An 18,192-nucleotide genomic window follows, 5' to 3' on the forward strand; every position below is an offset into this window, starting at 1 on the left:
ATTGGGATTCTGGACCATTGCGAGTGATGATAACAAGCAGTTTCACTAGCGAAAATCTTCTAAAATTACAACCAATTTTTATTAATTTTCACTAACAATGATCGCAGCACCCTTTCAAATACACTAGTTAGGTTTTCAACCTTGAAACGAACTGAAATTATAAAGAAATATTTCACGTGCATCGTTCAAATACAACAACACCGATCTGTAAATTCAGAGTAATCAATTTTCAGCAAATTTGAAACGGTGAAAATCAAACGAACACGTTTTCACTGCGGCTGACAGATAAATTGACATTCTTCTGAACATTGCATGATAGTGAAATATTTCCTCGTCATGGTAACACCACTGTTTACGGTGGCTATTTTGCACTTTCATGCAAAAGCGCTGAAAATATCCGATGCGAATCGTGGATGTAAATCGCGAAGAAAAATTTATGAACAAACTGTTTCCAAAGCTGCGAAAACGTGATCGAAATTGTTTTGGCCTAAAAAAAATCATTTTAGAGCCACAATAATTATTCTCTATTCTATTATATATATTCTATTTAAATGAACTTTTGTGGAGTATTGTTTGCTGTAACAAAATGAACAATTTCTTCGAAGAAAATTAATTTTATTTCCCATAATTCTTCGATTATTGATGATTTTTACTTAAATAATGCACTAATTGACACTAATTACTTTTATTAAGAACAAAACTGATTTTGGAGCTTGAGTGTCTTCAGCAAAATAGTTTTGTTAATTATTATTCATTTTATGAAAATTTAAATTTCATGAATAATCTACCTAAAACTGAGAAACGAATTTTATTTTTCTCATTTTTGCATATAAAAACACACTTTGCTGAGTAAAGTTTTTGGCACTTTTTATAAGAAACAACTTTGTCGAAGACACCATACTTCTATCCACCAATTTAAATAAACTATTGTGAAGTTTTCTTGAAAATGTCCCTTAGAATTTTTTTTAGTCTTTTTTATTTTTAATAAAAAAGCGTCAGTAACTAAGGAAATATTAAAGATAAAAATAAACTTCCTTCGATGAAATTGTTTGTTTCATTATAGCAAACAACATTGTAGAACATCGAAAAATTGTAGAAAATCACTACTAAATGTTATATTGAAAAAAAAATTTTTTTGGTGGCAGTCTGTAGAAAACTCCACAAAAGTCCGTTGAAACAGGCAGATAGAAGTATGATGTCTTAGACAATGTTGTTTCTTATAAAATGTGCTACAAATTTGCCGAAAAAAGTGAATTTTTATATGCAAAACTGGTAAAAGTAAAATTCGTTTCTCATTGTTCAGTGGATTGATCACAAAATTGCAACCTCTATGAAATGGAGAACAATTAATGGATCAACTTTCCTGAAGGCACTACGGCTCTGAAATAATTTTTTTTGGTCGAAACAATTTATCGATTTTGCGATGCTATTTTTTGATTATTGTCACATGTTACTTTTGGATCATGAAAAGATGATGTCCTTTACTGGGCCTGAAAAATCTTAAAAAGAAATTAGAAATTTTCAGGCTGGTTGAAAATGTCTTTTTCAAATTAAATATTTTTTCCCGAGTTAGGAATCTAACCTTAATTTTGCCTCCATTTTCCTATTATCGGTTGCGATTTTTTTTAATCAAGATGAACGTTTGAAATGAGTCTTTCGTTTTTATTTTAAGTTTCCTTCTAGTTGCTAAATATGTGATGATTTCTATTTCTGGCTAGATTTTTACGTCAAGTGAGAATCTTTTTTTCAGTGATCTGTATTTTCTAAAACTTTTGACTGTTTAACTTCAATTGTTATCACTCTGTTACTTTCAGATCAATATTTTTCTTTTTTATCAGCACTTCGAAGTTTTTAGTATGTTTCGATTAGGTTTTTGGAAGAAAAATGAGACTTAACAACTTTTTTGAATTCTTTGTTCTGGGCATTTCGAAATGACGATAAAAACCTTGTTTCATGATCAATATACCTGTAAAGTTTTATAATAATCTAAGTCAGCCTAATTAAAAATTTGAGTTTGAGCTTATGACTTTCCAGACACAGACATCAATAAGATGTCGTGTTCCGATTCCTAAGTGAATGCAACATGTGACTTTCGTCTTATTTCCGAAATATTGTTATAGTAAAAGCGGAAAAGACCATGCTCAGGGTGTCGAAAACCTGGGAAACCTGGAAAATCAAGGAATTCATTTTTCGATCAGGGAATATCAGGGGAAATTTTTTAAACCGAGACGCGATTTTTTTAGGCGGCTCTTTAGCGCAAAAACTGATTTTTTCAGCATAAAAGGTCAATTCTGGACATCTACTGATGGGTTTCATAACCGATTGAATAGTTTATTTACTGTGATTCCAGATTTGCGTTGATCTATGTTGTACTTTTTTGTGCCGAATGCTGAAAAATATCAGGGAAATTGATGTTAAATTTTAGGGAATATCAGGGATAATCAGGGAATTCCATTTTGCAAACTTTTTCGCCACCCTGATGCTGCACTTCTCACTAAAAGAGAGGGTCAACAACTTACTATTCCTATAACAAGAGAAAAATCAAAGGAATAAATGTTTGAACAGACCTAAATTTTTAGTTTTAATCAAAAAATTGAAAAAAAGTTAGAGTATTTTCCAGAGACAGATCATTTAATTTTTGAATATTTGTTTTTTGCGAGGGTGCTCTAGATGCAAAAAAGCATCATTCATATCCAAGACGTTGTTGTCTTAGCTATTCGACTGCAAACATCAATCAGCACGGCCAAAACCACATAATATATGATTCTAATATAAACGTTAACCCTTGAAAATTGTGGTGGAGTTTCTAGATAATTTCTGATAACTACACGCACAACCAGTGTAAACTTTTTTGTCCAACCTTTTCTGAAAGTTGTAGCTTCAATATTTCATATCAAAATAGAACCAGAGTTATGTTGTTCAAGGACAATTAGATTACAATGTAACTTTTAATGAGGAATGTGGCTACTCCACTCTGGAATGTTTAAAAGTTCATTGTTCAATTATCGACTTTATCACCACTTTTTGTCAATTGTGACAAAGGAATATTCTGATTCTACATGGCGACCGTGATAGTACACGAATCCATCCTACTCAATTACTAAGTACCGTATTGTTGTTATATCAAACCAAGAAACAACACACCAACGTGGCATTTAACTGTTGTTTTCACATCCATTTGTCAAAACTATCACAAACAGTTCATACTCACAGGAACGGTTCTTGAGGTCCCACACCTTGAGCGTCCGATCGTGGCTGCCGGTGACTAGACATGAGGTGCCGAGGAATTTCGCCGCCATTACCTTTCCGCTGTGACCTGTCAGTGTGTGCTGAAATTGAAGAGAGAGAAAAAAGAACATAACAATCCGTTCAGACAGTTACTTCCTCCACGTCGCCCCTTGTGCCGGCTTGAGACTTTTCAGGCCAAAGATAATTACAAACTAATCAGCTTTCTAAGCCATACTGCTTTTGTTTCTATCGGAAGAGCGACTATGGGAATCGAGAAAACGGAAAAAATGTTACACACGCTGCGGCTTTCGTTCCGTCGTTGGAAGACACTTTCAATTTCCCTAAAAAAAACGACTACCCTTCCCAAACGTGGCCAGTAATACATCTCCGCCGCACCGTCAATCAATTTTCAGCTCAGTCATATGGTTTTCTCACGCAACCACCAGTCAAAACAATTCGCACCCAGCAATGATGCCTCCGCAACGGTAACCGATCAAATCTTTTCATCTCCGCACTATTAACAACCGACCAGGGCGCCTCAGTTTCGATCCGAATCGGCGCTCGTGTGTCGACTACACAACACAAGGAAAAAAAAGACGGTCAGACGGAAATCGAAACCCCTGTCATCGGGTCGGGGTGCGATTCGCCCTGCCCACCGGGAAGCGAAAATCCGTCGCCGATTGCGATCAGCGCATCCAGCCAGCGGCAGATTTCATGTGGCGCATCGAAGCACCCATCATCACCCCACCAAGACCCACCGACCGACAGTGAGTCGGTTCGAAAGTGAAAATTCCCAGAAACCAAAAAGAAACTGAAATCGCGACACGACAAACGACGACGACGACGATTGCCGACCCTTCAGGGAAAGCAGCCCTCGTGTGCATAAAAAGCGACCAAAGCTTAATCATCTCACGCCATCAATCGCGCGGGTCTCCGCTAAACGTTACGGTAAGGGTGGTGTCACCCGCCTTTTTCCCTGCTGCTGCACACTGGCGGCGGCGCTGAGCGGAGCGAAAAGTTCAACCGAAGTCGGTGGGAAATTTACGGTTTCCAGCGGCATTCCACTGGTTTCGGAAATCAATCGGTCAAACCGGCAAACTCCCACCGGTTTTTTTTTTTTTTGTTTCATAATGTTTATACAGCCACAAAAGGTGTGAAACTGATTAAAATAAAAGCACACTCCGTAAACGCTTGATAAAGTTTCAAGCGAGATGCTTTCCTCGACCTCTCAGGCAAATTAGAGAAGAAAAAAAAGTGTTTCAAGTGGTATTTTTGAAACTACTCGACCTTAAAATCTAATTTCGACGTGGGGGTCGCGAGCGACCATGCAATTATGGCAAATTTTCTGCCTTTATGCGCAGCATCGGACCTGCAACCAGTCCGGGACCGACGATTCGCGCCACAAATGGGATCGCGGCAGTTTTGTGCAGTTCCGTCAGCGCAATATAGAAACAAGCAATCGAATGCCAAACTTAATCAGCTGCGGTGTTAAATTGATTGGCAGTTTATGAGTTGATTGCTATGGTTAGGAAAAACACGCAATCAAACAAAACGCACACGCACATCATCATGCGGCGGTTGTCAGCCACGTTCAGCAGCTCCTAATGACAGCTCACAGTAAATTAAGTGTGACTATAGAACGGTAAACTGCACCACGCACCCTGCCTTAGTTAGTGGGTCCGGGTACGATTATATGCGCGCAGCGGGTGATGTGTCCTCAATAAATCAATGAAATATGATGAGGCTGTGAAGAGCCGCTCGCTACCAACTCATAAATCAGCGAAAGATGAGGAATAAACTGGGCACTTGTGTGCGCTGACCACTTAGCCGGGAAGAGCCTTCTTGATATAATGCAAGGAAACGTCAAACGAAGTGAAAAGCTCATAGCTTGTAGACCAAAACATAACCTATATTGAAATTGGATGAATGTAATGGAAAAAATGCGGCACTGTGTGCGGTGGTAGCGCATACGGACAGCGTAGGTTTTGTCACAAAATTTATCTGTTTTTAGAGGCAGTGTAACGGCGGACAGCAAGAACGTTAGGCACAAATACATAAATTATGAAGACGGTAAAAGTATCATAAACGTTATGGTTGAATGTAAGAACATTAAACGTTAGAAGTAGTCACCAATAAATGTAATGGATATTAGGCATAAGCCACTTTAAACTGTCACTGCTATTGGCTGCCTTTCCGTGCGTGTAGATAACCATAAAAACGATGAGCTTCTCCTAAAGAAGTACAATGAAGTTTCTTCTCACGCGGCTTTGAAAATTTACCTGTTTTTCTTTTTTACTCTTTGCATTTTTCTGGCGGAGTAAAACCGTTTTGTTTCTATGGAGTTAACTTCCGAAATCAAATTCCCTAATATTGGCTCTGCGCTCTTGCTGTTTTCGGCATTCTAGGCAGCCGTTTTATTTTAATTCCAGAGGAATTTTACACTTAATTCAAAATTCATACATTTTTTTACATACTTTACCGGAATCGCGATATGTTTTTGTTTTCGTTTTTTTTTTTCAATTCATTTACGTAGTGTCAAGCAAAACGTAAAATTGAAAATGAAACTGGCAAATTTTACGGCAGATTTCAAACGATTATAGCAGGTGAACGACTTTATGAATCTTAGTCATCTATGTGTCGGTGAATAGATACAATGGGTGACAATTTGTTTGAAATAATGTTCAACATTGTTGCTTTACTGCTGAATGCTGAAAATAGGTGAAAAGTTCCAAGGTCGAGCTTTCCCATATAATTTTCTCGTTATCGCTTTGCCTTGCTTCCCGAGCACGGATAACAATAACATGGACGAAATAAATTCTACTGCCTGCATATTTTGACTTAGCAAAGTTTTTTGTTTCGTTTCTCATTCTCGAGTCTGCGTCGCCCCGTCTACATTGCAAAAATTCATTCTTGTTCGTCATACGGTAGCGAGTGGAGTGGACAGCTGTTAGAGGTACCCGACATCAGGAAAAAAAAAATGATTACGAGCTACCTTTCAGGCACTGCGGAACACCTTACCTTTATTCTGCATATTTATTGTGTGCGGCCAAGAGAAATATTAAATACTACCGGCGGTGGTGTAGCACGCATTTCTGGTTGAAAATTATAGAATCGATTCTTTTCAGAACTACGACTTGGGCACCAGAGAGGAACGGCAGTGTTTCCTATAAACATTACGTCGCAGCAAGATATTACCCTCATTCAAAGAATTTGCACTCCGAAGCTGGGTGATTTTCCGGTTCAATCGTGCCATTTTTGCCCACCGTTGCACACCGTTTCCAAAGCTGCAAAAACGTGATCGAAATTATTTTGACCCAAAAAAATTAATTTTAGAGCCACAGTGTCTTCAGTAAAGTTGTTCCATTAACTATCCTCCTTATAGAGGTTGCAATTTTGTGATTAATCCACTTAACAGTGAGAAACGAATTTTACTTTTCTCATTCCGGAATATGAAAATCTACTTTGGTCGGCAAAGCTATAGTACGTTTTTTAAAAAACAATTTTGGTGAAGACACCATGCTTCTATCTAACTATTTAAATGAACTTTTGTGGAGTTTTCTGTAGATCAATCAATTGTTTTCAATTTAACTTTTTATAGTGATGTTCTACTATAGCAAAGTTTATTTTCATCTCACATATTTCTGTTGTAATTGACAATTTCATAATGCACTAATTTACACTTTTGTCTTTTTACTCAAAAAAAAAGATTTTGGGGTCCATAATATGTTCGGCTAATTTGTTTTGTTAATTATTCTTCATCTTATGAAAATTAAAGTTTTGTGATTAATCTATCTAAAAGTGAGAAACGAATTTTATTTTCCTAATGTTCGTATATAGAAATTCACTTTGTTCGGCAAAATTGTAGTACATTTCATAAAAAACAACTTTGTCAAAGACACCATACTTCTACCTGCCAATTTAAATGAAGTATTATGAAGTTTCCTCTAGAATACCGCTTAAAATCTTTTTTTAATGTAACTTTTTATTGTGATTTTCTAAAATTTTTCAATGTTCTACAAAGTTGTTCACTATAATGAAATACACGAGCTTATTGAAGAAAGATTATTTTTCTCTCTTATACTTATAAAGTTAGGAAAGATTTTTATTTAAATAATTTACTTATTTACTAAAATATATATACACAGGAGACAGCGACAGACAAATGCCTATATCTGGGTTAAATGATGGTTTATTTAGGGGCCATCCACATATCACGTGGACAGCTTTGCGGGGGGGGGGGGCGGTGTTGGCTAATGTCCACGGTCCATATATTTTTTTTAGAATTTATATGGACCGTTGTCCACGGAGGGGGAGGGGGGGGGGGCAAAATCGGTAAAAATCTGTCCACGTGGTATGTGGATGGCCCCTTATACTTTGATATAGAAATTGTTTAGTCTGCAGATATTTGCAGATTTTGAAGATATCTGTTAGATGTTAAGCGGTGTTTGACCAATAAATAGTTAATGGGTTCAATGATGGCAATTTCGGTCACGGGTTTCTTTAAAACACGTTTCATTATGTCAAAGCCAACGTTTCAAGGATATATTTCCTCGTCCTCAGGGCAAAAACAACTTGAGAACTTGTTTGTTTTGTTTTTGCCCTGAGGACGAGGAAATATATCCTTGAAACGTTGGCTTTGACATAATAAAACGTGTTTTAAAGAAACCCGTGACCGAAATTGCCATCATTGAACCCATTGATATCTGTTAGTAAAATAATGGATTGTATTTAGAAAAATCGTCAAAAACCAAATAAATATGAGAGATAAAAATAAACTTTCTTCGATGAAATTGTTTAGTTTGTTATTACAAACAACATTGTAGAACATTTAAAAATTGTAGAAAATCACTACTAAAAGTTATATTTAAAAAAAATATTTTTACTGGCAATTTCTATAAAACTCCACAAAAGTCCATTTAAATAGGTAGATAGAAGTATGGTGTCTTTGACAAAGTTGTTTCTTATAAAATGTGCTACATCTTTGCCGAGCAAAGTGAATTTTTATATACAAAAATGGAGAAAGTAAAATTTACTTCTCACTGTTTAGTAGATTAATCACAAAATTACAACTTCTATAAAATGGAGAGTAATTAATGGATCAACATTTCTGAAGGCACTACGACTCTAAAACTAAGTTTTTTGGGTCAAAACAATTTTGATCACGTTTTTGCAGCTTTGGAAACAGTGTGCGTTATCGGTCAAATATCGATAACGCAAATTAGTTAATCTAGAACCAGGGGTGGTAGTATCGAAGGTGTTTTGTTTCGTTTCTCATTCTCGAGTCTGCGTCGCTCCGCCTACATTGCAAAAACCTTCACTCAGTTCGATACAAAAGACTGCGTGTAGAAAATTCAACTTAATTCTTGTTCTTAACACGATAGCAAGTGGAGCCCCTATAACTGTTGAAGATACTAGATGTATAACAGGTGTAGTGAAATATGTTAAACAAGAGTAAAAATAAATTTATATATTCGTCCTACGTCAACATTTCATACAATCCTTCGTGTTGTATAGCTTGTAGTATTTTTTTGTTTTCATTTGTAATTTTTATTACTCGACAATCGCATATCAGATGATCGAATTTCAAACCATCTTTGATAAAATTACAGTGTTAAAAATCACACCCTCAAATCTCTCAGCTACTGACTGTTGCCTCATTGCATTCAGTTTTTTCTAAGATTCCCGAATTGCATCGAATAATGACAATAGCTTTAACAGCAGTCGCATGCAAGGTTGCGGATACAAGTGTAGACTTGTGTGCTATCGCATCAGTGTCAAACCTTCACTTCGAAACAGTCGGAAATTCACAAAGTAAAAAAAAAATAACCAAACTCCCAAGCTACTCCCAAGCCTTAATGCGAAAAGCCTTAACGCTATATAGTAATAAAGTACTAACGGACTCGGCACTGATAAATAGGATAACACGGAAAAAATCAGCTTGTTGGTTGCTTTTTAAGGTGAATTGTCATACTCAACAAAAATGAAGAAATTTCATGTTGAGAATGACATAAAAATGGTTTTCTTGTGACAAAAATGATGATCGTTAAAACTAACCGAACAATCTATTTTTAGCATTTCAAAAATTAACAAAACACAACGGAAAGCACTTTTATTGAGGTCGAAAGGCAACTAAATTTTTTAAATGACAAAATCATTTCTTCCAGCCAAATTAAAGTGGCAAATTACTGCAAAAAAATAATATAAAATTGTAACAAAAATAAGAAAAATTGAATGTCGAAAACTGGAAGCTAGTTTTTTTTGTTAGCAATATAGTTTTATTTTTGTACTTAGGCTGATACAAATTTCGAATTCTTTTTATGTCCAAGGTTATCAAAGTTAGCAAAGGGGGTGGCAAAAAATAAATAACACCGAGACGAAAAAAAAGAAATTTCTTTGATCAAAGTGTGTGTGCAAGTTATGGCGTTTATAACTTGCACTCAAATAAATGTTGAAAAATAACACTTTATTATTATTAGTATTTATTTCACTTGCCTTTCGACGACACTCTCGCTGTCACCTGACTTGTTTGTTGCTAAATTAAGCATTTATGCTGTCGGAAAACCAATGAAATGAACAAAACGGTTTGAGCTTTTTTTTCTTCCCCTTCCAATATTCAAAATTTTTGAAGGGGGGGAGGAGACATAAAATGAAAATAAAATTTGTAACGGCCTAACTAAAAGAGTAGAAACCTTCTAAAAGATATTTATGAATAGACTGGAAACAAAAGTGTTGCTGGACAATTTGAACCTCAATGGTTTTCTGACGTTTTAACATACCAGCTGACCGTCCTGAGAGAAACTCGGGTTTCTATATGTAACGTGTATCCAAGTGTACAAAACGTTAGTTTGAAATAGGACAAGGGAAGATGACCGAATTCTTAATTTTACATCAAGCCATCAATACACAGCGTTGCAATAAAAAATTTGCTACGAATACCGTGAACATCCGTACGGGTCAACGGGAAAATTTCTCTCTCATTTGCACTGTCTGGCTGTTGGAAAAGAATCTAGCTTCGGTATTTTCGCGAAAGTGCTCAGAAGTATTAGAGAAATATGTTTGTGGGATGGGGTGAGGCGTGTGAAAAAGTAGGAGGCATCTTCAGAAAGAAACAAGTTTAGCTGTCCAGTATGAGCGCCATGCTAAAAAGTCCCGAGAAAACTGAATGGACTGGACGAAGAAACGTAAAAGTGATCAACCGATAAAAACGACATTCTGTTGAGTTTCAACGGTGAGACTGCTAACAAGTTATATGTAAATTTAAATATTTAAAATAAGAAGCATTTCTCTTTTAAAAGCTGTGAAAAGTGTTGATGATTAGGAAACTTGGACGCAGACTTGGTACAAGATCAGAACATGTATTTTATTTTACTAAGTGTAGTTAAATGAAAAAGAAAATACCTGTCCGCTCAACTTAGACAGGTGATGATTGATTCCTACCCGCAGTGACGGTCCGGAATGTCTCGCTTCTAGCTGAGGGACGAACTTGACCGGATATGAATCATACTTCATCGATCGATCCACTCCACAGCCGCTCGATGGTAATCAACCGCAGCAGCAGCAGCAATCCAGGCTAGGAACTGGATCCCAGAACCTGAACCAGCCGAACAGCGATCTGCTCCTGGTACATATATAAAGAGATCTGTCCAATAGAGCAAATGCGGGCATCGATCTGCCGCAATCCTACCGGCGTAGTCGTCGTCATCGTCGTCGTCGTCGGTTGCACTTTGGCATTAAAACCGACCACCCTCGGACCCGGGCGGCGGGAAAAAGTGCACGCCGCCAATGGTTCGAGAAGAAAGTTCCCCCCTCGATGCCAGAAGCCCGCCGAAATCAGGTCAATCCGCTGCAGGCGCAGCCTCGAAGGGGAAAACGGCACAAAAAAGTGAAACAATATGCATTTAAATTCAAACCCGCATGAATCTAAAAGACGTTTTATAAATTGCATGTGCGTTCATCTTCGTGCGGTTCCCGGGCGAACCTTTCTCCCGGGGCCGATGCGCGCGCACGGAATAGGCCTAGTAAACTTTGATGTAGTTTTTTTTTATCTAATTCGCATAGATCTTCCCGTTTGCCGGAGCGGGCAGGTTCCCGCGGCCAGCCAAATACGGGCAAAACCGAATCCGGTACGACGGGATGGTTGCGTTGTCGTGAAAGCACTTTCTGTGGTTTTCGTACGAATGTTCCAATAATTGAGAACGCGTCGTCGTCGTCGACGTCGTTGTCGGCCAGATGTGGACTCACCTGGATGGGATTAAAGATCCACATAGGTTCACAACCTGTTTGGTTCCTGTTGACTTCCCCCCCCCCACTCACTCGGTCGCTTGAGTCGGGCAGGGAATCTGCGGTACGATGGCAATCGCGCGATGACGTTGTTGACGGGAGAGGATGTGTGTGTGTTGGAATATCAAGTTTGGCACCGACTGAGTCGGACTTCCAAGCAAACCGGGGTAGAATTAAACTGTGCCGCGTTCGTAAAAGGATGAGACAAAATGGACCGGTCGTCTGTTTGTGTCCAGTTTACGCTCTGGACGCTCAGACCGATTGGGAATAAACTTCATTTCCCCTTCTGGTATATTTTACCATGTACGTGACTAGTTTCTATTTATTGAGACTCCGTCCATTTTTTTTTTTTCGAAAAAAAATACCACTAATTGGAGGCAATTTCGAATTTGGTTAGAAAAAGATCAAATTATTGCTACCATTCAACTCGAAGCGAACGAGAATTCTGATAGCGATATACTGTCGCTCTGTTGTGGGCATCGAACGCGCCCAAACCATTAAACGTACCCTAATTTTCCTCATTACAAGCTAATAATCAATCAACGCCTTTGAAATGGACGCCGATAGCCTCGAGCCCAGCCACGCACGCCTGGGTTGATGCTCGTGGCAGGCTTTGGTTATGGGGCGGTAGTTCACCCCGGGCCAATCTCACACACACACGGGGGCCCGTTAATCGATGCGAGCGCATACCGCCCATTACTCGTGTTTGACCATACATAACACAAAGCCGGACAGAAACCGCCGGGGCGGTTAATCCGACATCGAAAGTGTAAAATTTCCATTGCGCACCACCACGGGCAAAAGTGAGCGCGAACTTGCGCAGCGAAAAAGCATCGCGAATGTGATGACGGATTTTCGCCGCCGGTCGGCCGCGCGAAAGCAAGCACTGGCCCCAGAGTAATAACCCTTAATGAAGTTGGACACTCTCGGCGAAGGTTACGGGCCCGGTAAATGTTTGAAAGTTGTAGCTTAGAAACTTTTGGTGGTAGAGAAAAAATTGTTTAAGAGTTAGTTGTAAGGTAAAAAAAAAAACACTTTTTTGAACAACATGAACACCATAGTTTTGCATAACAGAACAAATTTTGGATGAATAATTCAAAAGATGTATCGATTCATCGTTTGCTCGATTCAGTACAAAGGTCTTCAAGAAATCATAACTCAAACGGGGAAGAATTTTTTACTTTTGAGCAACATTTTATTACTTTTTGTGTCTTATGACCGCGCATTAGACACAAAAAGTAATAACCGAAAAGTAACTAAAAAAGTAACGACCATTATTAGATAGTCGTACTCCCGTAACATGTGCAAAATATACGACAGCATGTGTTGTTACTTGACTGGAGAGGAACTTCATTGCTTTTACAGTAACAAATTTGTTACCAAAAGGGAGCATTTTGCGTCATTGCTTTTAAAGTAATAAGAAAAAATTTCACGTGTAGAAAAGGAATGAGTGGACTGGCAAACTCGGCTAGATTCGTTTTTAACAGTTTTTGATTTGAGTCAGTTACATTGTAACAAAGTAAAAAGCCACGGATATGAAAACTGATGAGGAACATCCACACAATTCCACCACGAAGTGCCATCTTTATCGCGGTATGCAATGGAGGAGATGCCAATTGCTACAACAAACACCTCATTAAAGTTTTGAAAATGAATTGTTCACAGTGTGGATCAATAAAATATTTCAAAAAGACATAGCTTGAACAAAAGCAAATATACAATAAAATTTAAAAAAATAAAATTAAATCAGAAATAATTTTTTGAATCGTGTTATCCCGTTTTCTCGAAAACCCAATCTTAAAAGCAAAGCCTTGGTGCTACATTCCGATTCGGAATTCGAACTTCTGTTTATTTATACACAGACATCGCAGCCGACTGTTTAGTGTACAGGACAATTGCGGAGCTAGCGCTACGATCCTACTGACACTAACAGTCTCTCCCGAGCCAAGACTCGAACCTACGACGACTGGCTTGTTAGGCCAGCATCGTACCTCGAGACCAGCTGGGAGAAACCCAATCTCCTTACTTTCAATAAGGAGTTCATCAAGCAGAGATTGTATGCAGTAGGGAAAGCGAAAAATAAGCGAACTGGAAATATGATACAGATTTGGAAAAATATACCGTATCCCGACGGGAAATTGTGTAATGTTGATCACACATTTCGATAAACTAATAACTACAGTCGGAGAATTATGAATAACTTAGAAGAAGGATGAAAATAGGGAATATCTCAACACGGACCAGTATGAGCTTTCCGATAGACCTTTAAAATCATTTAACATCTTTGGAACACAATTATTCTTGAAATATGATCAAATTTCAAAAATGATCAGCTTTTTTTGGTAAAATACATTATCAGTTACCTAAACTCATTGTTAGACAGTTTTTCTGTTCACCAAAACATATCTAAGCTAGGAAGCTTCAAATAAAATATACGGTAAAAGGCATGCGCTCTTTTGACGTAGAATTACGTCTTACGGCAACATATACAGGGTCCAATTTCAGTATAGGGATCCAATTTCAAAAACCGAAAACATCGAGAGCGTCACGAAAATTGTCTAATTTCAAACGTTTCAAACTCAGTCAGTTTCACAACGATTTTTGTCATTTTTGCAGTAATCGATTGGAAAATCATCTAAGCACCCGTCCAAATACAGAAAACTGTAATCTGATTGTTCGAACTATTGTACTATTGAAAATTGTCGAGCCTCGTCGAAACGCAAATGGTCGCTTAATGCTTTTTTCCCTGACAAGGTCGACAGAATATACCTAGTTGACTAGGAATGCGCGCTTTGTGTTTTATGCATAATTCATTCCATAACTGTACCGATACCACACGGACGTTGAATGCTAATCGTGGCGAAGAAAGAAAAGCCGAATTTCAATAACTGTCTGATCGCGCTGGGCGCGTTGATACTTAGGCACCTGTCTATCTGGCGGCTGTTATGGAGTTTTCGGTAGCTGCAGAATTATTGGAAATGGCAGGCAATTCTACTAGAGAAAATGGAAGAACTAGAATCATCAGCGAATGGTTATCCGAAATGATGATAATTGAACAAACTTGCCAATGTTGTTACTGTTGTGAAATATAATAGCACCTTTGGGTGCTCTACTATTATGTGATTGAAGTAGTTAAGTTTGTTCATCATGTGTAACAAACGTAAAACTGCAAATTTCAGCATTTGCAAGGCAAGAAAAATTCAACATTGCCTCAAGAACGCGTTGGTGGCCCTGAGAAGGTTCGGTTGTTGTTTATTCTCGTTGGATGACAGCAGATAACAGAAATGCAGCACTTACGCTATTGCGTCTAAAAACAAAACGGTTATAGTTTGGCATTATAGCAGAATTTCGACCTTCATACTCACGAAACTGAGACAAACTGTGGGAACTTGAAATTAAGGCGGGGCTATTCAGAAGATAGCTCGAAACCAGAATAAAATTCGATTCATTTTTCGTACATTAGTATTGTGACATATGAAATAAGAATTTTCGAACGTTGGAGAATGGTATAACTGGAAATAAAGGAGTGACTTATTAATATGTCAGTGCGGATATCGTACGCGACGCGACCACGGTGCCATTTTTCGAACGTTGGAGAATGGTATAACTGGAAATAAAAAAGTCACACCTCTATTTCTAGTTGTATCATTCTCCAATGTTCGAAAAAAAATTATGTCAGAGCGGATATCGCACGCGATCTGACCATTAAGCATTTATGCGATAATTGAATGAAAATTGCAATTGCAGTAATCGGCCTTTTTCGAGGCTACTACATGTATTTGGAACAGCATAATAAATGGTTATTATCAAACTGCAACTGTGGTTTGATGCTGCTGCGAATGCACAGCAGAGTGATGTTTATTACGATTCGTTGATAATGTGCATAACCGGCGGAATATACGAAACAAATCCGATTTCAAACAGAAAAGTTCGGCATGTTCTACTCACGGTGCTGAGTCCGTTTTAGAAAGTTCACAACAGTCCGGCTCGACAGATTTGATTTTTATTAGAGAGATTTTAACTTGAGGGGACTTTCAGCTCTTCCACCGGGTGGACAGAATGTCCACAAAAAATCATTTTTTGTGCATTCGTATTACGAAACTTCTGCGTGATTCCATATTGCAGTTGATTTATTGATATTGTTTCTTTCGTTTCTAAGGAGTATTTGATTGTAAAATGACCAAATTTCACCCAAAAAGGATATTTCCGGAGCCTGGAAGATATCTAGAGCAATGTTACCATGACAAGGAAATATTTCACTATCATGCAATGATCATTCTCACTGGTACTTCGTTTTTTCATTATCCGTGAAAAATTTATTTCAGTCGCAATGAAAACGTGTTCGATCGATTTTCACCGTTCCAAATTTTCTGAAAATTTATTACTCCAAATTTTATTGTGTAAACTATAGTTTTGTTAATTCGGTTTGTGTAATGTACAGTGGAATCACGCAACTAGGGATGGATGGGAAAAATACTGCCCCGAAAGAAACCGGCACTCGAACCAATTTTGGCGTTTTTTTTTACGCTTGCTGTTTGATCTTCATTTTCGCTTTACCAAAGAAACGGTGAAGATCATTTGGTTGCTATTTTCAGCTATTTTTATTGCGTGACCGTAAATGATGCGTTTTGTGTTTCATCGCAGTATGACAGCTCGTTATAGTGTGTAAGGAAACCTTCCTAGATCTAACTGTATGGCAGTGATATAATCAAAAAATGAAAAAGACAGTTGCAATCTTTTTTTCTTAATTTCGGGATCTAGAAGGTGTTAGCTCTACCGACCTTCCAAAGAACCTTTACAGAATGACTGAGCCCTTGCAGTGCATTCCGGAGTAATTTTCCATTCGGTATATCCCGCCTCAAAATAATATTAGAATCTTAGAGATTTTATTATTATTTTTAGACTTTCAATTCATTTAATACATTTATATAAAAAAAATATTGACCCGTATTTAATAGCATGTTATATTTAGTGACTAGAGGAGTGCCAAATTTTAAAATATATTTTTGTACCAAAATATAACGTATGTATGTACCAAAATTTTACCTAAAATTCGATGACAAATTGATAAACTTGTAATAAATAATGTGTCAATCGATCAACGCAACTGCATCACTGAGAAATTAAACTAAAAATATTAATGATAAATTAAAAAATATAAGCAAAAAACAAAAAAGTCATTCATTAGCAATGCATTTGCTCCATTTACGGTGAAAACAGCAGCACTGTCTGTCCACTCGGACATGCACACAAGCTTTCATGCAAGCCTTCATGTGGGAAGCAAATGACGCTCCTGTTGATTGTCACTTTCTATGTATGAAGTACAATTTTGTAAATAACAAAAAGATCACTTTTAAACTACCTCCCGCACGAGCACTATACTTATCTTCGGTAGCATCGTTTTAGTGTTCAATTCCACTATCACACATGATTCTGTAGTCCCAATTACACCACTAAAATTAGTTTTTTTACGAGCCGATGCAGGATTGACTCTGCACTTTTGAAAGCAGTGTTGTACTGTGTTTGTCGATATAGGCTTGAAATTTTATTTTTATTTTATTTTCATTTTATTTATTTTTCAGTTTCGTTGAAGAATCATGTTACAAAGAGAAAGTAAATACTTTTAATTTCATTCTAAAAAATATAATCATATTTTTTCGATATGATACTGACGAACTGATTTTGCATTGAAAATAAACTTTTTGCGATGAGAAAGTATGAGCAGAATTTTGGGTCTTTTCAAAACTTTTAGTCTCAACACAGCCAACGGAAAACCGGAATATCATGCCTATGCCTTGAAAACCCCAGGCGTCATTTTTAATTCCAAAATGGCGGCTACGGGTTTCTGAGAAACAGTAAAACAGTAAAAATAATCAAATATCAATATCCAATATGACAATTCTAAAACCGGGATAATGCTCAAGTGCCACTAGACGCCCTTTCGCTGCCAAGCTGGTTATATGAGCAGTGAAATATAACAGGTGATTCTAAGTTTCGAAACCGTTTATTACGAGCAACTTTGTTTTCTTTTTTTAGTATTATTGAATGTCAATTTGCAATAACAAAAATTATGGCAATTTTCATCCGTTAACAGCAGCAACTGTAAGCGAAATCGTCCCAAAAATGTTGAAGCCTGAAGCGAATTTTTTTAATTCTAATGAAATTTTATGTATGTTTTTTTTTTCTAGAGAATACATTAGTTTTTCGCAGGTATTCAGATGATTCTGATAAAGGCTGATTTTAAAATACCGTATGAAGAGCGTTACGATCAAAAATCGGTCAACTTCAATTGTCCATATTATTTTTATCTTATCTTAAAAAACCCGAACACCCCTCATTTTAAACATATGTGTGTAGAATATCATGCCTTATGTTTGATTTTGACATTTGCTCTTCAGTTGTGAAAATGGCGTCGAAGCAAAAAAAGCAACAGATCAAAATTTCCCTCGTGCATCGCAAAAATCCATGCCATTGCCAATTGTTGAATGTGGGCAAATCAATCGGCACCAACGTAAAATACGTGTTTTGAGAACGTTGTACCGACTGCCAGGAAGACAGGATCGGGGTAAAATCGAAATCCGAAGACCGCAAAAACGACGTAAAGAGTGGCCTTTCCGTCTGAAAACGAGCCGGACTGTCGACTCACAAAAAGGTGGTGATTCCAAATCGTGCCGACAAGCAAAA

At 37.5% G+C, this 18,192-nt stretch overlaps 2 protein-coding genes across 4 annotated transcripts in view; one reads left to right on the forward strand and one right to left on the reverse strand.

Moving 5' to 3' along the window:
- The window catches only part of LOC129721151 (uncharacterized), a 307,031-nt gene that overhangs the window by 64,855 nt on the left and 223,984 nt on the right, over positions 1-18,192 (forward strand). The window lies entirely within an intron of this gene.
- The window catches only part of LOC129721158 (autophagy-related protein 16-1), a 260,160-nt gene that overhangs the window by 5,069 nt on the left and 236,899 nt on the right, over positions 1-18,192 (reverse strand). For both annotated transcript variants that reach the window (XM_055673402.1, XM_055673391.1), the window contains exon 4: positions 3,212-3,329. In XM_055673402.1, coding sequence (XP_055529377.1) covers positions 3,212-3,329 — 118 coding nt within the window. The remainder of the gene's footprint in view (positions 1-3,211; positions 3,330-18,192) is intronic.

Source organism: Wyeomyia smithii, chromosome 1, assembly GCF_029784165.1.
Source record: "Wyeomyia smithii strain HCP4-BCI-WySm-NY-G18 chromosome 1, ASM2978416v1, whole genome shotgun sequence".
Classification (NCBI taxonomy): domain Eukaryota; kingdom Metazoa; phylum Arthropoda; class Insecta; order Diptera; family Culicidae; genus Wyeomyia; species Wyeomyia smithii.